The sequence below is a fragment of the Mercenaria mercenaria genome, chromosome 7 (genome assembly GCF_021730395.1).
Source record: "Mercenaria mercenaria strain notata chromosome 7, MADL_Memer_1, whole genome shotgun sequence".
Taxonomy (NCBI): Eukaryota; Metazoa; Mollusca; class Bivalvia; order Venerida; family Veneridae; genus Mercenaria; species Mercenaria mercenaria.
In genome coordinates, this window is record NC_069367.1 from 57,040,966 (window position 1) to 57,067,369 (window position 26,404).

The window sequence follows — 26,404 nt, forward strand, 5'->3', positions numbered from 1 at the left end:
AGGGACTTCGAATGATAATGCCTTCAGGAAAGGCTTTGGGTCTTTTCTTTTCGAATTTTCTTCCAAAAAGGGTCTAATGCCTTCAGTAGGCATTCGACATTTTTTTCGTTTGTCTCTCCAAAGTCAAAAGTGCTCAGATAGGAAAATTCGCTATTTTTTTCGAATGTCTCTCCGAATGCAAATCCCTTCAGTTTAGGATTCTTTCTATTTTTTGGGAAAGGTCTCTCCAAATGCCCAAATGCTCCCCAGATAGGAAATTCCCCTATTTTTTTACGAATGTGTCTCCGAACGGCGAAGGGCCTCTCAGAAGGCATTCGTCTTTTTTTTTCAGAATGTCTCTCCGAATGTTAATGCCTCTAGTAGGCATTCACCTATTTTTTTCAAATTTTCCTCTCCCATGTCTAATGTCTCTCAGGTAGGCATTCACCTTTTTTTTCGAAGGGACCTCCCAAAATGAAAAATAAATTGGGAGGTAGGTTTCGTCAAACCCTTTAAAAATGCCCTCCCCGTGTCAAATTGCCTCCCCAGAAGGCTTTAAACCTTTTTTTTTCAATGTCTCCCCGAAGGGTTAATGCCAAACAGATAGGCATTAGTTATTTTTTTTCAAATGTTCCCCCAAAAGCCCTAATCCCTCTCAGGTGGCTTTCCCGCCTTGATTTTTTTAAAAGTCTTCCAATGTTTACCCTAGTTAGGCATTGGGCATTCTTTTGAATGTCCCCCGAAGTCTAATCCCTTTAAAATAGACTTGTCTTTTCTTTTTTCAAAGGTCTCCCCGAATTCAATTTTTCCCCAGTTTGGCATTCCCCTATTCTTTTCGAATTCTCCCCAAAAGTTTTTTTGGCCTCTTAGTTTGGCATTCGTTATTTTTTTCCCGAATGTCCCCCGAATGTCTAATGCCTCTCGACAACATTGTCTTTTTTTTTTCGAAATGCCCTTCTCCAAAGGGTTCTAAGGGTCTACCGCAGGCATTCCCCTATTTTTTTCGAATTTTCCCTAAAATTTTTTAATCCCTTTTTGACGGGCCCTTTGCTTTTTTTTTAAAATTGTCTCTCCAAATGTCAAATGTATAATGGGCATTCCCCTATTTTTTTTTCCAAATGTTTTCCCCGAATGTTTCCAAATTTTAAATTGGGCCCGCGAGATAGGCATTCGCTTTTTTTTTCAAATTTTCCACCCCGAATGCCCTAATGCCTCTAGATAGGCATTTGAAAATTCTTTTCGAATGCTCCCCGGCATGCCCTAATCCTCTCAGATAGGATTCACCTTTCTTTTCGAATGATTTCCCCGAATGTCAAATTGCCCCCTCAGATGGGCTTTCGTTATTTTTTCAAATTGCCCTTCAGAATGTTTAATCCCTCTCAGATGGCTTTTCACCTATATTTTCGAATGCTACCCAAAAGTCTAATATCTCTCATTAGGCAAGCGTTTTTCTTTTTCGAATGCCCCCCAAATGTCTAATCCCTTCCCCGATGGGGCTTTTTTCACCTTTTTTTTTCGAATTTTCCTCCAAAGGGTCTAATACCTCTTCATAGGCATTCGCTATTGTTTTGGGAATGTCTTCCGAATGCAAATGCCTCTAGATAGGCATTTACCTTTTTTCTTTTCGAAGGGGGGAAACCTCCTCCAAATTTTGGTTTTAAATCCCTCTAGAAGGCATTCGTCTATTCTTTTCGATGTGTCCCCGAATGTCAAATGCCTCCAATGGGCATTCCCCTTTTCCCTTTTGAAAGTTCTAAAAATGTCTAATCCCTCTCGATAGGTTTTTTGCCTTGACTTTTTTAAAATTCCCTTTTCCAAATTTTAAATTTGCCCCCGGGGGGGGGGAAATTGGGCCTATTTTTTCGAATGTCTCTCCAAATGTCTAATGATCTCAGATAGGCATTCCCCTTTGACTTTTTTGAATGTCTTTTCCGAATGCCCTAATGCCTCTCAGATAGGCTTAACCTTTTTTTTCCCCGAATCTCTCCAAATTTTAAAAAGGCCTCTCAGGAAAGGCTTTTCCGTATATCTTTCAAAAGTCTCTGAATGTCTAATCCCTTTCGGGATGGGCTTCCCTTTTTTTTTCGAAGTATTCCGAAGTCAAATTTCCCTTAATTTGGAAATTCTTCATTCTTTTTCAAATTGTCTCTCCGAATTTTAAATGTCCCCTCAGATAGGCATTAAACCTTTTTCTTTTCGAATTCTCCCCAAATTTTTTAATGCCTCTCAGATGGCAATCGTCTTTTTTTGGGAATGCCCTCTCCAAATGTTAATGTTCAGATAGGCATTCGTCTTTTTCCTTTTTCGAATGCCCTCCCCAAATTTTTCAATCCCTCTAAAGTTAGGCTTTCCCCATTCTTTTGAATGTTTTCCCCGAATGTTAATCCCTTTCCAAAATTGGGCTTTTCCTATTTTTTTTCAAAAGGCCCCTCCCGAAAGTCTAATGCCGGGTCAAATGGGCTTTCTTTCTATTCTTTTCGAAGGTTTTCCCCCCAAAATGTCAAATGCCCTTAGACGGGCTTCACCCTTTTCTTTTCAAAATGTCTTTCCGAATTTTAAAAGCCTTCGGAGAGGCATTCGTTTCGAATGTCTATCTGAATGTCTAATGCCTAACCCACTGCCAATTTCAGGGGGCCCTTAAAAACTTTTTTTAACGTTATTTAACAAAATTTCATAACTCGTGAAGTAATCTTCATTTTTTGCCCTTTATTTCAGTATTTTTTTTTTTATTAAAAGTTTGTCCCCTCGTTTAAGATGGGGTTTTTTAATTTTTTTAAAATTTGCTAGGGTTTAAAATTTTTCCACGTAGAAACCCTTCTATATAATTTTTCCCGTAAAAAAATTAAACGTGTTTGTGACGCGACAAAAAACCCCACTGAAAAAAGGGGCGTTTAAATTTTGCTTTTAAAAAAAAAAGGTTTTGTTATTTTTTTATATGTTGATGAAAAAAAGGGTTTTGGGACCAATCCGGCCCCAAAAAAGCCCTTGCAAAAATTACCCCACACGGGATAGGGCCCAAAACAAAACCCCCAGGAAAATTTTTTTATCTTTTTTTTACGCCGACACTCGAGTGAAAGGGCCCAAATTCTCAAATGCGCTAAATTTTGATTGGCCCAAAATGGGTGCACGCGCGGGCCCGCATAGGTGATATTGCCCCGCGAAGTGTTTAAATAATTGTGATATAAATTTTACTTATGTGTACGAAGGGTGGGCAAGAAATGGTGTATTTGAAGACATTAATATAAAAAATTTTAAGATTTATGGGGGGGGGGGGCATATCTTTTTACGGCCTTCCCAACATTATTACATATCGTTTCTTTTCCCCCTTTTAAGTTAAAACTGGTATCGGAAACGTCAATTTTTTTCCCATATATGCGCCTAAATTTTTCATATCGGGGGCGGGGCCCGAAAATTCAGTGTGTTTTGTGAAATTTTTTTTTTTTTTGCCCAGTGTTGTCAACCCTTTGGGGCTTTTGGGGAAATATTTTGATATTTACTGATTTTTATACGGGGTGATGTGAAATGTAAAAAAAAGGGTTTATAATTTTTGCATGGGGAAAATATGCACTTTTCCCTTCCCCCGGAAGAATAAAAAGCCCGCGTTTTTTTTTCCCGTGAAAATTTCCAAAATTTCCCCAAAAATTATTGCCCGGGGGGTTAAAAAAAGGGAAAAAACGCCCTTTTTCAAATTTTAAAATTTAAACCCTTTTTTGGGCACTTCCATTACAATTGATCAAAAGGCCCTTTTTCAAATTTGGAATTGACTCTGCCAAACACCCCCAACATTAAAAATTTTTTTATCAAACAGAACAAATTTTTAATTTACAAAAAGGGATTGAAATTAGTGTTAACGTCATATATATATATAATTACAAACATGAAAGTTTATAGGGGGAAGGGTTTTAAAATATATTTTTTTAGGGAAAATAATATGAACACAAAAAAACAGTAAAAAAAATTGGGGGAAAACCCTAAATATTTTTTATGTAATTTATTCAAATACTGATATTTTGTTTAAATTTTAAATTTTATTTTAAATTAAAAAGGGTTTTTTTCATAATTTCGTGTAAACCCGTTCATTCTTAAAAATAAATATTATAATTTTAAATCGACATATAAAAGGATCGGTTAAAAAAAGAGGGTGTTGATAACAAACGCGTCGACTATTCCCCCCGGGAATGATTGAAAAATTTGGGGTTTAAAAATTTCCATAGATTTTCCGCCCAAAAAAAAAAATGGATTAAAAAAAAAAAAAAAAGTTCCCGTATTTGTGGAATTTTGAAAAGGCTTTCACTAATTTTGACCTGATGGCCCCAAAAATGTTTTTTAATTTTTTAAAGCGGCGAAATATGGGGCTGTATAAAATTTTTTTTAAATAATTTCTAAGTCCAAAAGGGCCCTTTAAAAAAGTTAAAAAAAAGGTTGACGGGGGGGGGGGTTATGTATTCTTGCTACAGTGGAAATCAATTTGAAAAACTATGGGTTAAAAATTTCAAAAAACAGTTTAAATAGTTTTTTACAAAAAAGCTGACTTGTAAGAAAAAATGAACGAATTTCAAATCCAAAAAGGGGATAAATTTTTCCCAAAAAAAAATTTTCAGAGTTAAATACTCTTGCCCACAGATGGAAATATAAGAAAAAAGTTTAAAGTTTAAAAAAACCATAATTATTCAAAAAAGTCTTTAAAAAACATGGCAAAAACAAAAAAGAACCCAAATTTACCAAAACCCCAAAAAGGGGGCCTAAATTCAGCCAGAGAAGAATTTACAGACTAAATACTCTTGCCTACTGATAGAGACATTATACTGAAAAAGTTAAAAAAGTTCCCAAAGGTATAAAGTCAAAAAACTTTACAAAAAAAAATAAATGGTATGAAAAACTTAAACCCAAATTTCTAATCAAAAAAGGGGCCATAAATTTAGACAAAAAGCTTGATGGAGTTTTGTATCTTGCCCCACAACTGGACATGGGGATTTGGGGAAACCCAAAAGGGGAAAGTTTCAAAACTTTTTCTTCCCCAAAACTTTTTTCCAAAAAAGTAGACTGGTACGAAAAACTTAACCAAGATTTCTAAGCCAAAAAAGGGGCCAAAAATTCAAAAAAAAAGCTTTTATGGAGTTTTTGTATCCTGCCTTCAAATGGGGCATGGTGATGGTAAACAAGTGGGTTTAAAAATTTCCCAAAACTTTGTCTCAAAAAACTTTTCAAAATTTTGTATGGTACGAAAAAAATTAACCAAGATTTCTTTTGTCAAAAAGGGGCCCCAAATTTAAATCAAAATGTTGAAAAGGTTATGAAATCTTTCCTATAAAGGGAAAGGGGAAGGGGTAAACAAGTGTTTTTAAAGTTTCAAAGCTTTTAAATTAAAAGACTTTGGGAAAAATTTTTGGTTTCAAAAACTTAACCAAGATTTTAAATCAAAAAAGGGGCCCTAATTCAACCAAAAAAAAATTGAGGGTTTTTGTACTCCCGCCTTTTAAATGGACATGGTGATGGTAAACCAAGTTTTGAAAGTTTCAAAACCCCCATCTCCCGCTTTGTAAAAAGAACTGGTACCCCCCCCCCTTAAAAAAAGATTTCTAAGCCCAAAAGGGGCCCAAAAATTTGTCAAAAAGTTTGGGCGAGTTAAAGTACTCTTGCCCAAACGGGCAAGGTGTGGTAAAAAAAGTGTTTAAAAATTTCAAAGCTTTATCTAAAAGACTTTGTCAAAATTTGGGTGGTACGAAAAACTTAAACCCGGGGTTTTGACCGACCCGACCCCCGTGGTGAGTAGGATAGATCTACTTTTTCTTCGAATAGTTTATAAAAAAAAAGAGAAGTGAAAAAAACATTTTTAATTGTATGATGAGATTAGTCATACATTGTACTTAATTTTTATCTTTGTCCCAAACAATCACTGGTGCTAACACCCAAACACAAAAGAGATTATTATTTTTAGGTCGATATCTTTTTTAACTTGCCCCACCCCCGACCCCGAATTTATTGGTTATTTAAGACCCCCATCGATAGGTTTAAAATTTTTTAAAAGGTAATTTTAAAGCACATGCTTTTCGGGAAATTAAGTAGCCTAAGATATGGATTTTAGCAAAAATTATATTTTTTTACGTTAAGTATTAAGGGAAAATTTTGACAAAGGGTTTTCCCCAAAAAAACCCCGGGGCCCCCAAAAATGAAGTTACACCCCCTTTTTTCCCTTTTGGAAATTTTGGGGGACCTTTTTTTTTTTTCGTTTTTTTCGAAAACAATTTTTTTTTAAACGAAAAATTTCGTTTTAACGAAATTAAATATTTTTGTTTTTAAAAGAAATCATTTCCTTTTTTCGAAATCTTTTTGTTTAAAAAGAAATAACTAATTTTTTCGTTTTTAAAAGAAAAGTTATTTGTTTAAAAGAAAACGTTTCGTTTTAAAAGAAATAACTATTCTGTTTTTAAAAAAATCTTTTTGTTTTTAAAAGGGGGTCAATTACATTAATCAAATTTTAAAGACATTTTTTCTTTTTGTATATTTGGAAAAAAATTTTTAAAGGGGCAAAAACCGATTTCCCCTAGAGTTTTGATTTTCCATTTTTAAAAAAATTTTTATTTTTTATTTTTATAAAAATTTTTTAAATTTCTCCCCCTTTAAAAATTTAAAGTATATAAAAAAGCTGGGGATTTCTTTTTATTTCGATACAATTTTCTAGTTTTTCATTTTTCATTTGGGTTTACATATTTAAATATTGAAAAAATTGAACAAAAATGCAAGGTTTTTTAAAACTTGGTAGGGGTTCGAATTCATTTATTTCCAATCTATTTGGTTGCGCAACCAAAAAGCAAAGGGAGGTAATAATAATTTTTTCAAAATTGGGTTTCTAATGAAAACCATCTAAAAACGTAATTTTTTTTGCAAATATTTTTTCAAAAAATATTAAAAATGTTAATAATTTTTACAATTTTCCCTTTGGCAAAGTTGTTTTTTTTCAAAATTTTTAAATTATGAAAAAATTAAATCTTCTTGGGTTTGGGGAACCAGGATGGGAAAAAAAATTTTTAAAAATACCTCCCGTGAAAATCTAATTTGTATTTAAATGTTTTAAGGAACATAATGGAGTGTAAATGATCAGATGCTAAAGTTTTGAACAAATCCCTTACAAAGGCCAAAATCTGATTTCCACCTTTTAAAAGAAATAACATTTCGTAAAAAAAAAATCATACACACCGTAACCCCAAAAAAAGCTATAAAAATAATTTGAAAATGTTCAACCTATCAAAAAAATTCCCCCTTTTTCAAAATAGGACGGTCCCCTATAAAAACATTTTCAACGGGGTGAAGTGGAAAGTTTAAAGTAAACCCCCCTTTAAAGGGATTAAACCCAACTAACAAAAAACAAATCCAGTTTCGATTGCTGGGGAAAACTTGTATATTTATTGGACGAAAGGCAGGGGCATAAAAAGTACGTAAGTTTACGGTAACCCAAAATTTTGATTCCAAATAGATCTAAGATTTAAAAAAAATTCTGAAAAGCGTTACTGTTTAATTTTATATTTTGAAAAAGTTCAAAAGTGCACAAAAAAAAGCCTTTTGATCAAAAAAATTTCGTTCGGGGTCGCGTTATTTAGATCAAAACGGACGTTAACCCTACACCCCAAAAGTAAAACTATTTATGACTACGAAATAAGATTTTAACATGGGTTTAAGGGGGGGCTTTTAAAAATATAAAAAAGTTGATGGGGTTTTTATAGCTTTTTAATGGGTACTTTTAGGAAAAGGTATAAGACTTATAAAATAAAAAAATAATTTTAAAAGCAATAAAAAAACTTGTTACGGCTTTAAAAAAAACCCTCGAACTTTTCAAACTTTATTAATGGGACGCAGAGAATCAAACAGGTTTTTTAAAAGGGGTTTTTCCGTTTGCCACGTAAGCGTGTCGTGCTTTTTCCCCCTGGTTCCCCCCCCCCCCCCCCCCCCCCAAAAAAACCCCGGCCCAAAGGGATCCCAGCAAAAAACGCCCCCTGGTTTCTAGAACGTGACATGCAAAATGCTTTTGTTTTATTCGGTTAGAGGGCATGTTTAATGCCCCAAAATTTGGGGGTTAAAGTGGGCAACCCCTTAAATTTTTCGAATGAAATCTTTTCACAGGGAAAAGTGTATAAAAAACAGAACAATAACACCCAAATTAAAGGGCTAATTTTTTTTAAAAAAAAAAAATCGCAATACGTTTTTGGGATTCCCCCAAAGTTAAACACTTTAAACCAACATTGTGGGAACCCGTTTATTTTTTTATCGTCTGCCCAAAATACAACACAAAAGCAGCAAATTTCACGATGTAAGTTTAACCCCCTGCCAGTGATCGAAATGTTTCATGTACACTGCTATTTCCAAAAAAGAGTAATATTTCCCGGGCCCAGGGGAAGGTTTAATGGGAAATTTTCTAATAAACATGATATAGCGAAAAATGGGATATAAGAAAGCAAAAAACCCTTTTTAAATTTTAAAAATTGGGCGGGTGCCAAATGGGGTAAAATAATGTTTACTGAGGGAAAGAAAGCAAAATCAATTTTTTACTTTAAATTGTTTCCCAAAAACGTGACTTGAATGGAAAAAAATTAACAATTTAATTAAAAATAATTTTAAATGGTTGTGTTTGGTTTAAAAGTTTAGAACTACAAGCTGGGCCCAAATTGGGGTCGGAATTTGGTTTACAAAATGACTGAAAAAAGGGGCAAGAAGTAAGGTTTAAATTAAATTACATGCTTATTCATTGGGCTTAAAGAGGTGGAAAAATTTTAATAGCGATAAGTCAGATTCGATATTAAAAAATTAAAAACCAAAAGCTCAAAGGACAAACAAAAAACCCGGAATAAATTCTGTCCCAAAAGGTTTTTAGGCCTATATAAGCCATTTCAGCTAAAATTTTTTTCCCAAATCCCTTTAAAGAACCCTTTTAAAATTTTCCCGTTTTTGCCTAGAAGCAAAAAAATTTTTGTAAACCCCTTTTTAAGTTTTGAGATTGTTTCTCTAATTTTTGGTTTTTTTTACAGGTTTAAAAAGTGTTTCCCAAAGAAAATGGGACCAAAATTTTGAGTTTAAAAATTTTCTTGTTTTGAAAAAAAAAAACTCAACCAACACCAACAAGTATTTTTACATGATCTTCATATAAAAACCCCCGGGCTATAGTTTGTAAAATTTATATCAAATCTACATGGTTTTGCGTGTTTTAAAGTCAAAAATTTTAAGCATGAAACCTCGAAAATGTGTTTATGAAGTAAAGTAAAAAAACCCAAAATGAGTGGTTTTTCGATAAATTGTCAAATCCCCCCCCCCCCCCCCCCCCCCCCCCCCCCAAAAATAAAAAAACTGAATTTAAATTAGTGATCAAGCAGTGGGAACCCCTTTTTTTGGGGGAAAGGGGGAAACAAAGGCCCCACGTGCGTGTACCCGGAGACAGTTTAAAAAAAAATAACCGGTTTTTTAATACAGAGGGTCCCATGAACAAGAAAAGGAAAACTAATTCCCCGGTTCTTTTTTTTTATATGTGTGTGAGAGAAACGTAGCAAAGGGTTTTTTTCGTCAGGCGTAAAAGGAAAAAGGCGCATGTTTTATCCCTTTAAAGGGGCATGCATGCTTTAAAAAGGCCCACCTACTTTTTTAAAAGGGTTTTGTATGTACGAAAAGTCGCAAATACGCTTTTTAAAAATTCTTTTAATTTTTTCGTTTAAACCCGGGGTGACATATTTTTTTTCACACAAAGACCCCGGGAAAACCTGATGAACTGTACCAAAAAATGTTTGACACAGTTTAAAACAATTATCATTTCCCTTTTTAAATCCAATTTAAAAACCCCTTTTCCCGAGGGAATGCCTTTGACATTCACATAGCACGTGATTTTTTTTAAAATTACATATTGATATTGTTGGCGCCAGCCGGGAAAAATTTAAAGTGACACGTCTAAAAAGGTATGTACATTATTTTTCCTCTTTTTCTTTCAGTTTCTGTTTCTTCTTTTTTCACTTTTCTTTCCCATTCCCAAAAATTTTCTTATTCATTTTGTGTTTACCAATGTTTTTCCTGTATAAAAATCGTGAAAAATTGACTGAAATGTAAAAAATGGAAAAATATTTATAGGAAATAAACTAAAGGGAACTGTTTCTCTTTTTGCGGAATTGGGTAAAAAAAATAAAAATCAATATTTTTCAAAAGTTTTAATTGATTAAGCGGAGTGAAAAGGGCCGGGGGAGAAACCATGATTATGCTCAAAATGACGTGATATGATGGAATTTCCGCGGTTTTAATGTTTCCCATTTTTGAAATGAAAATTTAAAATATGGAAAAAGCCCAAAAATTTTTTTTGTGCAAAAGTATTTTTAAAAGGGAAAATTGTTATCGCGCAAAAAACCCCCGCACCCATGAAAAAATGTTTTTTTGGGGGGCCTTTGGGATAGCTTCCCGCCCCAGGCCCCAAACCCCCTTTCAACAAAATGTATTGTAAAAAAATTCGGAAAAAAATGTTTTTTTGAAACTTCCTTTTTTAAATTACTGAATTTAAATTTTACAGGCTTTTGACAAAAATCAAAAAAAATTTTTTGGGCAAATTTCAGGGTTTTTTTATCCTAGAAAATGAAAAAAGTCAGTCTAGAATCTTTTTTTTTAAGTTTGTCGTTTAGTTTTTTACCCAAATTTCCAAACCCCATTTTATAAGTGTTGGGTTCCCCAAAGAAAAAAAGGTTTTAAATTTTCTTTTGAAAAGTTTTTATTGCAAGGAGACAAAAATTTTTTTTTTTTTTGGGTTTTGTCCCTTTTTGGCCCGAGAAAAGTTTGGGGTATTTAAGTCAAAAGATGGGTCCAAGGGGGTTTTTAGATTTTTCTGTAGGGTAAAAAGGTGCGTATGTTGCGTTACTTTTTTGTGTTTGAAATTTCTAAAAGGGAAACCCCTTTAAAAAAATTTTGTTTCTGTTTTTAAAACCCCTTTTTTGTATTTCCCTATCCTTAAGCCCGCGTTTACACTTAGCCACGAGGTTTCCCCGTGCCCACGTTTAAAGAAAAAACTCGGGGCTCCACCCAATTTTTTTATTGCACGATTTTTTTTTTGTCTACGCTTTTTTTACTTCCCGCGCGTTTTTTTTTACGAAACCCTCCGATTTTGATTTTAGATCTTCCCCGATTTTTTTTTTTTTCTACGCTTTGTTACTACCCGCAGGTTTTTTACGGGAAAACCCTACGTTTTAATTGAGATCTGCCCGATTTTTTTATTTCCCCCGCTTTGTTTTTTCTACCGCAGGTTTTATTATGAAAAAACCCTCACGATTCCCGATTGGATCCAAACCCCGATTTTGTTTTTATTTCTACGCTTTTTTACTACCTTTCAGCGTTTTTTTACGAAACCATACGATTTTTGGATTGAGATTGCCACGATTTTTTTTTTTTTTTTAAAGCTTTGTTACTACCTGCACGTTTTTTAACGAAACCATCACGATTTTGATTGAGATCTTCCCCGTTTTTTATCACGTTCTTTCAAGTTTTTCGATTACCAAAAATGGGTTTTACGTTTTTTCACGTTCTGTTTGGATCCCTCACGTTATCAATTTTTTTAAAGGATGGGCCCCAGTCACCAAATCAGTATCATTTATAATTTTTAGGCCGGTATTTTTTTTGGGGAAAAATTTCCTAAAGCCTTAAAACTGGTCAAATTTTTCATAAAAATTTGAAGAAAATGATTATTTTTTAGTTCAATTTCCCCTTGTAAAAAATTGGTCCCCGTTTAGACCCAAAAATTTTTTCCCCCAAAAAAAATTTAAATTTTTTGTGCAGTAGAACTCCAATATAAAAAAAATTACAAAGACAAAATTTAGTTAATTTCATAGTAAACCTATACATAATCCTATAATATCACTTGTTTATATACATGTAAATTATGTGTGAACAGATAACACAAATTGGATAAATTGATGGTGTTGGGACTTTTGTGTATAATTCAGTAATCAGGTAAAATTTCAAAATAATTTCTGAAGACTTTATTCTTCACGTTCTGCTTTACAATTTGCTGTAATTATCTTTGAAATGTATAGAATATATATTGAGTTTGACTGCAGATAAAATTGCAAAATTTTGTCATAAAAAATATCGAATAAAGGCATAATACAGGTAGTAAAATGCACATCCTTCTACTTGCATATGTTCACATAGATATTTAAAACATAATTATGACAAATTTATTGACTTTATAGTTACCACTTAGTCATCTTTTATTTTTATGAAAATTTGCATGTAAAATTTTGAGTCAAATGGCTGCCACTGTAGGCGATGCCTTAAGCTCTCCTACGATTTATGGCCACTATTTGACCAAGATTGACACGTTTGAGCACGATTGGAGTATAAATAGGAGTCATGGATCATCCTCACATTCTTTTCAGAGATTCCAAAGAGGAACGAGATATGCATCAAAGAGATGAGCAAGATGCTTAATTTGCAATTTTCATCATGGTATGCCTATAATAGTTACTCGTCGGCAGCAGCAACAAGGGTCGGAAGTGTAAACGTAGCATTAGTAAGGTAAACGAAAATCTAGATAATGATATAAAATGAATGACCGACGTTCAACTAAATTAATATTTGACCAATATTTGATTTTTAGCTCATCTGATATTTTGGGAAAAAAAAAACGATTTCTGGACATATCTTTGGTACTACATAAGATAATGACTTGAAACTCAAAATATATCTTTATCATCATCATCTGCATATGTTGTAACAATCCTAATGACTCTAATTTGTGTATTTGATGGAATTATGCCCCTTGGTGTATCTTCCTTTTATAGAAGAGGTCTCTTATTCAGACAAATATTCATTTTACTGTCAAATCCCCAAATGGTGGAGCGCGCTGTCTTACGGACAGCTCTTGTTTTTTCATGCCTTAGTTTTTTTTCCAAACCTTCCATGAATATTTATCAACATGCAAGTTGTACCACTCCCCCACCTCGCATTTCAATTAACTGCATTTAATTTTAAAAGCTAAGCTTATTACAGTAACATCCCATTTAAAATAAATTCTTTAGTCAGGATCAAAGTATCATACATTTATTATGTAAATTGATTTTGACTAATGAAATTATTATTAACATCCTGAATTTCTTGCCCGATATATTTTTTGCCATTCCTCACCACAAACCCTTTCGGCGGGGAATACCAATTCATTGAATTTGCTTGTTTTTCTTGCATTTTAAGTTGTGTTTTAGTGGCAAAGATCAAGCACAACATACAGATCATGGACAAAGGTGTTGTTAGATCTGGAGCACAAACGGTAAGCATATTTTCCTATTTTCTTTGTCTAGAATTTCTGAAAGCAACACTAGAATTAGTATTTGTTTCTGTTTTTAAGCATGCCTTTTTGTGCCGCCATGCGTGGTGGGCGCATATAGATTTGGTCTTGCCCGTCCGAGCGTCCGTCCGTCCGTCAGTCCGAAGTTCGTGACGCGCATAGTTAAAAAAGTATTTGATATAAATTGATGAAACATTGCATGAGTCTTTATCATGATATGAACTTGCGCACCTCCTATTTTTATGCTCCCAGCATCTACTGATGCGGGGGCATATAGTGATTGTCCTGTCTGTCCGTCCGTTCGTTAGTCCGTTCGTTCGTCCGTCCGTCCGTACGAGGTTAACCAAATGGGACCGTTTAATCTAGCATCAATACCCCTTACTAGAATGACTTGATACTAATGCAGATGTAACCTGTGACCATTCCTCATCTTCAGACATCACCTGACCTGAGTTTGACCTTGACCTTGAACTTGACCTCGTGTTAGACTTAGGTTGCTTTGTATCGACAAGGATGCCATCGGACGTTTATTGAGCGCAGCTTCTTGTTCGTCTGGCTCCGCCCCCTGTTTTTAGAGTTATGACCCCTGAAAAAGTCAAAAATGCACATTTTCACCTTGTGACACTCCTAGCTCAAAAGTATTTGATATACATTCATGAAACCTTGCATGAGTCATAATCATGATATGAACTTGTGCACCTCCTATTTTTAATACCCGCCACAAGTGGTGGGGGGTTATAGGAATGGTCTCCGTCCGTCCGTCCTTCCGCCCTTCCGTCCGTCCTTCCGCCTGTCCGTAACACTTTCGTGTCCGCTCCATATTTCCTAAAGGATTTTCATAAAACTTGGGTCAATGATCACCTCATCAAGACGATGTGCAGAACCCATGAGCCAGCCTTGTTGGCTCAATGTCAAGGCTACAACTCAAGGTCAAAGGTTTGAGCCTTCCACTTTGTGTCCGCTTTATATCTCCTTAACCCATTGAAAGAATTTTATAAAACTTGGGTGAAATGACCACCTCATCAAGACGAACTGCAAAACCCATGAGTCAGCCATGCCGGCTCTAGGTCAAGGTCACAACTTAGGGTGAAACGTTTGAGCCTTCTATTTTGTATCCGCTCTATATCTCCTAAACCCCTTGAAAGATTTTCATCAAACCTGGGTCAAATGATTACTTCATCAAAGCAATGTGCAGAACTTATGAGTCAGCCATGCCGGCTCAAGATCAAGGTCACATCTGAAAGTCAAAGGTTTGAGTTTTCCATTTTGTGTCTGCTCTGTATCTCCTAAACCCTTTGAAGGATTCATATGAAACTAGGGTCGAATGATCACCTCATTAAAACCATGTGCAGAACTTATGAGGCAGCCATATCGGCTCAAGGTCAAGGTCACAACTTAGGGTGAAAGGTTTGAGCCTTCCATTTTGTGTCCACTCTGTATCTCCTAAACCCCTTGAAGGATTTTCATCAAACTTGGGTCAAATGATCACCTCATCAAGAAATGAGTCAGCCATGTCAGCTCAAGGTCAAGGTCACAACTCAATGTCAAAGGTTTGAGCTGTGTACCTCCTAAACCCCTTAAAGGATTTTCATGAAACTTGGGTCCAACGATCACTTCATCAAGACGTTGCGCAGAATTCATGAGTCAGCTGTGTCAGTTCAAGGTCCAGGTCACAGCTAAAGGTCAAGAGTTTACCCTTTCACTATCCGTAGCACTGGCGGGGGATTTAGCTGTCTTTCAGACTGCCTTGTTTATTTTGGTCTGCCCCCAATTTTTAGAGTTATGGCCCCTGAAATAGGCAAAAATGCCCATTTTCACCTTGTGACGTGCCTAGCTCAAAAAGTATTTCATATAAATTGATTAAATCTTATATGAGTCTTTATCATGATATGAACTTGTGCACATCTTATTTTTTGTCTAGCTCCACCCCCTAGTTTTTAGCTCACCTGTCACAAAGTGACAAGGTGAGCTATTGTGACCGCTTGATGTCCGTCGTCCGTCGTGCGTCGTCCGTCGTGCGTCAACAATTTCTAAAAAAATCTTCTTCTTGAAAACCACTGGGCAGAATTACACCAAACTTCACAGGAATGATCCTTGTGTGGTCCCCTTTCAAAATTGTTCAAAGAATTGAATTCCATGGCAACCAAAAGGAAAAACTTTAAAAATCTTCTTCTCAAAAACCAGAAGCCCTAGAGCTTAGATATTTGGTGTGAAGCATTGCCTAGTGGACCTCTACCAAGTTTTTTCAAACCATGACCCCGGGGTCAAAATTGACCCCGCCCCAGGGGTCACTTGATTGTACATGGGAAAATCTTAAAAAATCTTCTCCTCAAAAACCAGAAACCCTGGAGCTTAGATATTTGGTGTGAAGCATTGCCTAGTGGACCTCTACCAAGTTTATTCAAATCACGACCCCAGGGTCAAAATTGACCCCGCCCCAGGGGTCACTTGATTTTACGTAGGAAAATCTTTAAAAATTTTCTAAAAATAAACCAGAAGGCCTAGAGCTTAGATATGTCACATGTAGCATTGCCTAGTGGACATCTACAAAATTTGTTCAATCATGACCCCCGGGGTCGGAATTGACCCCGCCCCAGGGGTCACTTGATTTTACATTGGAAAATCTTAAAAAATCTTCTTCTCAAAAGCAAGAAGCCCTAGAGCTTAGATATTTGACATGTAGCATTGCCTAGTGGACATCTTCTAAGGTTGTTCAAATCATGACCCCGGGGTCAAATTTGTCACTTGATTTTACGTAGGAAAATCTTCAAAAAAATTCTAAAAATAAACCAGAAAGCCTAGAGCTTAGATATTTCACATGTAGCATTGCCTGGTGGACCTCTACAACATTTGTTCAAATCTTGACCCCCGGGTCAAAATTGACCCCTCCACAGGGATCACTTGATTTTACATAGGGAAATCTTCAAAAAATTTCTAAAAATAAACCAGAAGGCCTAAAGCTTAGATATTTGACATGCAGCATTGCCTAGTAGACTTCTACAAAATTTATTCAAATCATGACCCCCGGGGTCAAGATTGACCCCGCCCCAGGAGTCACTTGATTTTACATAGGAAAATCTTCAAAAATTTTCTAAAAATAAACCAGAAGGTCTAGAGCTTAGATGTTTGACTTGCAGCATTGCCTAGTAGACTTCTACAAAATTTATTCAAATCATGACCCCCGGGGTCAAGTTGACCCCGCCCCATGGGGTTACTTGATTGTAGATAGAAAAATCTTCAAAATTTTCTAAAAATAAACCAGAAGGCCTAGATCTTAGATATTTGACATGTAGCATTGCCTAGTGGACCTCTACAAAGTTTGTTCAAATCTTGTAAATGTGTGTGCCTATGTGCTCAATGTCAAAACTTGATCATATCATTTTGAGCAATGGTACTAAGGTGAGCGATACAGGGCCATCATGGCCCTCTTGTTTAAACATATTCATCGGACGAAATTGGATATCGTAAAATAATGTGCTACAAACGAAATCCTGAGTGTCTCATTTCAACATCCCTTAAAAGATTTTTTCGTGCTTAATATCACTACGTATTAAACATAAATACATGTATACGACTACTAATGACTTTACGTTTTTATGATACAAATATACCTGTATATATTTTATAGGAACTGGTAAAATATACACTGGAATAAAGCTTGTGTCTCTTTTCAACAAAGTCAACGATATTCAACATAAAGAAGGGAAGCAAAAGAAACAAGTTTTGTTCTGCGGACCGTCAAACAGATCGGTTGATTTGGTTGCAGGTAAAAAAGAAATATAAATCCTTTGTTATTATGATGCCGCGACCCTATTTTTGACGCCTGTGTGTGTAGCTTCTTTCTCAACTTACAATATGATTAATCTGGCATGTTTTGCCTTTTTATCATATCTTTAAGGCATATAAATGGCAATGATATCATTGGTTGCTGACAAAACATTATGGACATCACAGGAAGTGCTTTAAGACTGTTCTAAATCTATTTTAACTTGCGTCTTCTTGTTTACGAATGGGAGTATTTACGCAAATAAATATATGTTCAAAAATGCTAAGTAAGTTTGTTAAAATAATGTATATCCACATAAACTATTAAAGGAAGGAGAATTTAACGAATTCCCATATCATTTAGATAATGTTGTCAATTAAAACTTTAGCCTGCTGGTAGCTAGTGACCAGTGCCTTTGCGACCAGTACAGCCTGCTATCAGCCTTCTGTCGCTATTGTCAGTAAAATTTCAGTGAACACCCCTTTGACTAATAAGTGGTACTGCCTAAATTGAATGATGGACCAGTCCATTTTAGAAAAAAGCAGGGTAAAGGTTAAAATTGTAAACTTGTATTGCTTTAGGTATACTAAAAGTTAATTCTGTACGTCGGTAATTGTTCCTTTACAGAATGGATGTACTACCGTATGGGTAATTGCTGCCCCGATTTCGTCCGTGTATATGGAAGGTCCACTGAAGCACTGGACTTTCCCATTCCTGGGAGGACATTTCTTTCCAAGAGAAGTACCAGAAACCAGAAAACGTCACCAGTGTTATATCCAGTAGCCCTTCATCATTTTATTCGACAAAAAAGAAAGAAATATGCAGAAGAAATAAATGCATACGATAAACTGTTCAAGGCCAACTATGAACCAATGCCAGCAAAGGTGGCGGCATACGTTCGCATTGTCAGAAAGGCTTCTATTGATGAAATTAGAAAACATGACGTGATACTGTGCACAACAGCCGTTGGTTCAAACCCAAAAGTGCTAAAAGCAAGTAGCGTTCATCAGGTATGTACACTAGCGTTGCAATAGCAATACTTTATCAGTGATTGAACAACTTTACTCGGTAACGATAATATAATTATAAATAATACTTTAAATATCAATATTAGCTGATATATTAAAGCTTCATTTAATTCCTGCCACTTATAACAATGCAATTACCAGTAAGGTTTAATACTGCTGATAGGTAATCGATGACGAAGCAGGCATGTGTCCAGAGCCACAATGTCTAGTGCCAATCATTGCTACCAAGGCTGAGCAAGTTGTGCTTATTGGGGACCACAAGCAATTGAGACCAATCATCATGTGTAAAGAAGCAGGATTACTAGGATTGGAAACCTCACTATTTGAACGTTATGCCGTTACAAACACAAAGCATATTAACAATGTGAAGTTTACTATGCTGGAGGAACAGTATCGAATGGTAACCCTTTTGAAAATTTATATTTATAAACATCCTGTAATTCTGTGAACATTTATCATGTCTTATTGGACATTTAATGTTTAATGGCTTACAAATGGTCTTGTTATAAACTTGGTGCTGCATAATACCCTAATAAGTTACTATAAATTGATGCTAAAGATATTCTAAATAATTTTATAGTTTGTAATTATGTCTCCCCCAGGAGACATATTGTTTTTGCCCTGTCCGTCCGTCCTTCCGTACGTCACACTTCATTTCCGAGCAATAACTGGAGAACCATTTGACCTAGAACCTTCAAACTTCATAGGGTTGTAGGGCTGCTGGAGTAGACGACCCCTATTGTTTTTGGGTTCACTCCGTCAAAGGTCAAGGTCAAAGGGGCCTGAACATTGAAAACAATTTCCGATCAATAACTAGAGAACCACTTGACCCAGAATGTTGAAACTTCATAGGGTGATTGGTCATGAAGAGTAGATGACCCCTATTGATATTGGGGTCACTCCGTCAAAGGTCAAGGTCACAGGGGCCTGAACATTGAAAACCATTTCCGATCAATAACTAGAGAACCACTTGACCCAGAATGTTGAAACTTCATAGGATGATTGGTCATAAAGAGTAGATGAACCCTATTGATTTTGGGGTCATTCCGTCAAAGGTCAAGGTCACAGGGGCCTTAACATTGAAAACCATTTCCGATCAATAACTAGAGAACCACTTGACCCAGAATGTTTAAACTTCATAGGATGATTGTACATGCAAAGTAGATGACCCCTATCGATTTTGGGGTCACTCCATTAAAGGTCAAGGTAACAGGGGCCTGAACATTGAAAACCATTTCCGGTCAGTAGCTTGAGAACCACTTGATCCAGAATGTTGAAACTTAATAGGATGATTGGTCATGCAGAGTAGATTACCCCTAACGATTTTGGGGTCACTCTGTGATAGGTCAAGGTCACAGGGGCCTGAAAATTGAAAACCATTTCCGGTCAGTAACTTGAGAACCACTTGACCCAGAATGATGAAACTTCATAGGATGATTGATCATGCAGAGTAGATGAACCCTAACGATTTTAGGGTCACTCTGTTAAAGGTCAAGGCCACAGGGGCCTGAACATGGAAAACCGTTTCCGGTCAGTAACTTGAGAACCTCTCGACCCAGAATGTTGAAACTTCATAGGATGATTGTTCATGCAGAGTAAATGACCCCTATTGTTTTTGGGGTTACTCCGTTAAAGGTCAAGGTCACAGGGGCCTGAACATTGATAACCAGTTCCGATCAATAACTTGAGAACCACTTGACCCAGAATGTTGAAACTTCATAGGATGATTGAACATGCAGAGTAGATGACCCCTATTGATTTTGGGGTCAGTCTACTAAAGGTCAAGGTCACAGTGGCCTGTTCATGTAAAATCATTTTTTGGAAATAACTTGAGAACCACTTGACCTACAATGTTGAAACTTAATAGGATGATTGGACATGCAGAGTAGATGACCCCTATTTATTTTGAGGTCACTTGATCAAAGGTCAATGTCACAGGAGCCTGAACAGTGGCTTGAGAACCACTAGGCCAAGAGTGTTGAAATTTAGCGGGATGACTGGACATGCCAAGTAGATGATCCCTATTGCAGCCAACCATCAGTGTCTCTTTGACTTTCGCTCCTGACCCCTATTGACTTCTTGCCTATAGGACATTGCATTGGGGGAGACATGCGCATTTTTACAAAAGCATTTTCTAGTTGTGTATTGGTTTGAGATAGCAAATCAATGGTCGTTATATGAAAAGTATACTGTATAGCTTTTGGATGTTCTTGAATGCCGACGAAGTATGTACATGTACTCACACTAAATGTGTATTTTTAGAATCCCCAAATCTGTCGTTTTCCATCTGAGAAATTTTACGACAACGCCCTAATTACAATGCCGGGACTTTGGAAAACTAGCCGCATGCATATCTGGCCGAAACACATGAAGACTTCCTATCCGCATATATTTGTTCACGTTGAAGGAGAAGAAAAGGTCTTGACAGTATCAACGGAAGATGGCAATGAACAATCGAAAAGTAATGCGCTTGAAATTGATGAAGTGGTAAGTACTTTATATTACTACTTATTTTTGCGAAACTTGGTGTCGGATGTCTCTAGAGGCGTGCACATCTTTGCGGAATTGTTTCAGTTGAATAAAGATTTTTAAGATCAGATGATTATGTACCGCTTTTCTCCCACAGCTTGGGGTTCCAAACATCGCTTTTGATATAGAATGCTTTAATGATTTTCACATATTTCAAGGATTTTATTCATAAACACCAGTAGGTTATTGACCCGTGTGGCAAATACATACATATATGGCGACAGTAATGTATACTTGATATATATCAGTGTAATTATTGCTTAACAATAAAACAAACATAGATTATCATCGTAATGTAAACAATATAGAATGTTCTTGTTATTAGCCTAGCATTATACAAAGCAGACAGTATTTTATTTCTGTAAAGTTACTACAGTAACAGCATGATAATGCAACAATGATAATATAACAAACATAATGTAGGTAAACGACACAGAAGGGACAGAAATGCAAATTTATAACACATGTATATCGGTATCTAACCTTTGGAAACGATCAATCTTGAGTTTAATACAAAGGAACAAATGATATATATGGTAATTACTAAGGACAGAAAAAATAAAAATTAATGTAATTGAAACTAGATCCAGCTGTGTATTGCCCTTTCATGTATGGAAAAGGGAAAGGCTAGAGTACAGTTAGTTCCTTTAATTATATTTGAACCTGAAATAGGTTATTTAAATACATATTTATTAGACAAACATTAAATATACATTTTGTTGATACCTTCCGAAACGAAACCAAAGACACCAACATAGTTACAGAATGATATAAGTACCGCACAGTATTATGGCGTTTTTAATTTTAGCTCACCTGAGCAATGCTCAGGTGAGTTTTTGTGATCGCTCGATGTCCGGCGTCCGTCGTCTGTCTGTCTGTCGTCTGTCAACATTTAGCTTGTGTATGCGATAGAGGCTGTATTTTTCAACTGATCTTTATGAAATTTAGTCAGAATGATAACCTTGATGAAATCTAGGCCAAGTTCGAAAATGGGTCATTTGGGGTCAAAAACTAGGTCACTAGGTTAAATCAAAGAAAAACCTTTTGTATGCGATAGAGGCTGTATTTTTAGCTCACCTGAGCAATGCTCAGGTGAGTTTTTCTGATCACTCGATGTCCGGCGTCTGTCTGTCGTCTGTCTGTCCGTCAACATTTAGCTTGTGTATGCGATAGAGGCTGTATTTTTCAACTGATCTTCATGAAATTTGGTCAGAATGATTACCTTGATGAAATCGAGGCCGAGTTTGAAAATGGATCATCTGGGGTCAAAAACTAGGTCACTAGGTCAAATCAAAGAAAAACCTTGTGTATGCGATAGAGGCTGTATTTTTCAATTAATCTTCATGAATTTTGGTCAGAATGATTACCCTGATAAAATCTAGGCCGAGTTCGAAAATAGGTCATCTGGGATCAAAAACTAGGTCACTAGGTCAAATCAAAGAAAAACCTTGTGTATGCGATAGAGGCTGTATTTTTCAAGTAATCTTCATGAAGTTTGGTCAGAATGATAACTTGATGAAATCTAGGCCGAGTTTGAAAATGGGTCATCTGGGGTCAAAAACTAGGTCACTAGGTCAAATTAAAGAAAAACATTGTGTATGCGATAGAGGCTGTATTTTTCAATTAATCTTCATGAATTTTGGTCAGAATGATTGCCTTGATGAAATCTAGGTCAACTTCGAATATGGGTCATCTGGGGCCCGAAAGTAGGTCATTAGGTCAAATCAAAAAAAAACCCTTGTGTATGCGATAGAGGCTATATTTTTCAATTGATCTTCATGAAATTCATTTCAGAATATTGCCTTGATAAAATCAAGATAAAGTTTGAATATGGGTCATTTTGGGGTCAAAAATTAGGTCACTAGGTCAAATCAAAGAAAAACCTTGTGTATGCAATAGAGGCTGTATTTTTCAATTGATCTTTATGAAATTTGGACAGAATTATTGCCTTGATAAAATCTAGACAGATTTTGGTTATTGGTCATCTGTGGTCAAAAACAGGTCACTAGGTCAAATTAAAGAAAAACCTTTGTATGCAAAAGAGGCTGTATTTTTCAGTTGATCTTTATGAAATTTGGTCATAAGGGATTTCCTTGATGAAATCTGGGTCAAGGTTGAATATGGGCCCTCTCGGGTCAAAAACTAGGTCACTAGGTCAAATAAAGAAATTTATTTGTGTTTCCTTTCCAATTTAATGATATTTGGTCAAATATTTTTTTTCCATGCAATCACTAGGCTGTGTTTACACTGTTATGGTGAATTATGGTGTGTTTTTCAGGTGAGCGGCCTAGGGCCATCTTGGCCCTCTTGTTTAGAGTTATGGCCACTGAAATAGTCAAAAATGTACATTTTCACCTTGTGACGTACCTAGCTCAAAAAGTATTTTATATGAATTGATTAAACCTTGAATTAGTTTTGTCTGTGTTTAGTAAGTTATATAATATTTCAGTGGTCAGACTCGGTATTGGTGTTTTATAAGTTATATAATATTTCATAATATTTCAGTGGTCAGACTCAGTATTGTTGTTTTATAAGTTATATAATAGTTCAGTGGTCAGATCCAGTATTGTTGTTTTGTAAGTTATATAATATTTCATGGTCAGGGGCCCATATTGGTGTTTAGAAAGTTATATAATATTCAGTGGTCAGACCTAGTATTGGTTGTTTAGTAGTTTTATAATATTTTAGTGGTCAGACCAAGTATTGGGTTTAGTAAGTTATATAATATTTCAGAGGCCAGACCCAGTATTGGGGTTATATAAATTTTTAGTGGTCCAGACCCAGTACTGTTGTTTAGTAAGTTATATAATATTTCAGTGGTCAGACCCAGTATTGTGTTTAGTAAGTTATATAATATTTCAATGGTCAGACGAAGTATTGTTGTTTAATAAATTATATAATATTTCAGTGGTCAGACCCAGTATTGGTGTTTATAAGTTATATAAATATTTCAGTGGTCAGACCCAGTATTGGTGTTTTTTTAAGTTAAAAATATTACAGTGGTCAGACCCAGTAATTTGTTTTATTAAGTTATATAATTCAGTGGTCCCGACCCAGTATTTGGGGTTTTATAAGTTTTTATAATATTTCAGTGGTCAACCCATTATTGTTGTTTTATAATTATAGATATTTCATTGTTTTTAAAAGTTTAAAAAAAATTTCAGTGGGCAACCCAAATGTTTTTATCTTTATAATATTTCAGTGGCAGACCCAGATTGTTGTTTAGTAAGTTATATAAAATTTTAGTGGTCAACCCAATTGGGGTTTTATAATTTTTAAATTTCGGGGTCAGTCCCATATTTTGTTTAGTAATAAAAAATTTCAGTGGTCGGGCCCAAATATTTGGTTTTTTTTAAATTATAACATATCCGGCTAAACTGCAACATTCTATAAAACCACGAAATATTAGATCAACAGTAATGTTTCTACCTCGTTTTATAAGTCCATGCCTGAAGAGGGTTTTAATCAATACAAATTTGCATGAAATACGGTTGGGATATCTTTTAATCAATTTCTTTTAGATATTTTTCTATCAAAATTTCGATTTTTTTTTCATAAAACGCTTAATTGACATCAATATACCGTGTTTCACAGGTTAAGCCATGTCTCAACAGACGTGCATATCACTGATCTAGAAAAACAATTTTTACTTTTGGAAAAAGAGATAAATCTTTACCACATCTTTGGCAAACAAAATACCGACAGCTATTATTATCCTCCGAATGCTGTAACGTTATCCAGGAATACTGTAACAGAAGCATCCTAAATCTGTAACATGATATCCTCCACAACCGAGTCTCGTGTAACAGTTCCTCCCCCGTGAGATATAGCCAGTTTGTCAATTTATCTATTTGAAGGGTTCGTCCATGGTCGAGTGATTAAAGTCACTTGCCTCTCATCGATGTAGGTTCGAAACCTCCATTCGGGCGTAGATTTCTTTGTGTAAAACGCCATCCAGCTGGCTTACAGAAGGTCGATGGTTCAATCTAAGTACGCACTCGTACCTGAAACACTGCCTGGAGGAACACCTGGGATCTCCGCTATTAAAAGCTGGAAAAGTCGGCATAAGACTTGTGTCGGTGCGACAAAAAATATCTTTAATATATGAACTTTTAAAAAGTCGTCAGAAGGAACATACCGTCTCCCCCGGGGATTGAACGCGCCATCCTGCGATTCATGTATCTGCCCCCTCCCTATTGAGCTAAGCGATCTGATTTTCTACACACTTATTGATCAAAACAGTTGCCACGCCACTTTTATATATTTTTACTAAAAAGATGTGATATTCATTGAAAACACGTTGACATTTGTGATGAAATTTGGGATGTATAGAAAAAGAGCGAACATATAACAAAACTTAACGTCATAACAAATATGATTAAAGTAACAGGTGTCGGCTTATCTCTTTTGATCTCAGTACACATAGTATATTGCAACACAGAACAGATCAGTACAGAAAGTATGTTTTCTTTCTAATTAATAACCTGGACACTTTTTTTGTATATCAAAATTGTCATTCATATTGAAATGAAAAAGTTTGCCATACGCAGGGTTTTGTATCGTTCCTTACAGATTACTGTACTAGACCTTAAGCATGACAGGTTCTACATGTGTACATGCATGACTTATCACCTCACCTCCGGGGAGCCAACCTGTCTCCGGCATTTTTATTGGTCAAAAGACGTTACGCGCAAACCCGATATATTAACTATATGTTATGCAGTAAGTACAAAACAAAATCATTAGTTATTCGAATATGGTAAAAAAAATTATATCGGTAAAGACTTATAAACATATAGATTTCTTCTTAAACCTTTATTTAAAAGATACTAGTTTATCATAAAACAAATGTATATTACCTGTTAGGCATTGTGTTATAATTCCAATCAAAAAGGCACCAAACACTGCTTTCATTTTGGATACATTTATCACAAAATATTTCTGTTTTCAAGATTATTTTGAAACGCATTAGGTAAAATACACGCCTGAGTTCCCATGTATCAAGTGTATACATTTGTATACATAGATTATCAATAAACAAAATAACTACATTTTAACAAATTCAGTCATGCAGTATGTGCACATAAATGAGATAAGATCCTCCATATAAACGTATTCAAAATATCCAATACTTTGCAGACATTTTTCTGATTTTTATTTGATTTATGCAAAATACCGCATTTACGACTAACTGCGGATGAAACCAACTGTTATATGGCTGCGGACTCAATTATTAATACCATTACTTTCTCGATAAAAGAATCCGGATTTCATATGGGAATCCGAAATATTAAACTAATTAAATCTTGTTGCTCATTAAATGCTTTTAAATTCAGACGAAAAGAAGCAGAATCAATATTACAGGGACATGAGCACACACATTCATATTAAAGCAATATCAGTTTCATAATTCCCCATCGACGCTAATATAAACTTGATCAAATGCATTTTAAAAGTCGCAGGCCATATTTTCCCAATTATGGCTCGGTGCGTTTACACTTTTGAAGACTATAAAATTTGTACAACGTGTACATGTGAATTAGAAGGAACTTATTTGTACTGGATGTTTTTATGTATTTGTTAACATTGATGTTTAATCAAACAATTCACGTGAATGCACGACTATCCGCGAATTTATCGTTTGAAATGAAGCTATTTAGCGTCCTATACAAGTTGTTTTTCATTCCTTATCTATCCTTAGATATATAAAATCCTAATTTCATAAAAATCAAATTGAAGATATCTCCTATTAATCCCCCGCCACCCAATACCATCAACCCTTTTACTATCCATAACAGCAGCGGGGGA

General features: G+C 35.4%; 1 protein-coding gene across 1 annotated transcript; it reads left to right on the forward strand.

The window, feature by feature from the left end:
- The first annotated feature begins 453 nt into the window (after positions 1–453).
- Positions 454–23,822, forward strand: LOC123524813 (helicase with zinc finger domain 2-like). The gene is made up of 6 exons (XM_053547206.1): positions 454–472; positions 16,902–17,039; positions 17,667–18,049; positions 18,231–18,467; positions 20,330–20,554; positions 23,799–23,822. The coding sequence occupies exons 1-6, from the start codon at positions 454–456 to the stop codon at positions 23,820–23,822; spliced, it is 1,026 nt and encodes a 341-aa protein (XP_053403181.1).
- The last annotated feature ends 2,582 nt before the right edge of the window (positions 23,823–26,404 follow it).

Bases quoted from the DNA above. Each gene is read 5' to 3' on its own strand.
- LOC123524813 (XM_053547206.1), top strand. The intron at 18,050-18,230 runs GTATGTACACTA...TACTGCTGATAG, and splicing joins AAGCAAGTAGCGTTCATCAG to GTAATCGATGACGAAGCAGG. The intron at 18,468-20,329 runs GTAACCCTTTTG...GTGTATTTTTAG, and splicing joins TGGAGGAACAGTATCGAATG to AATCCCCAAATCTGTCGTTT.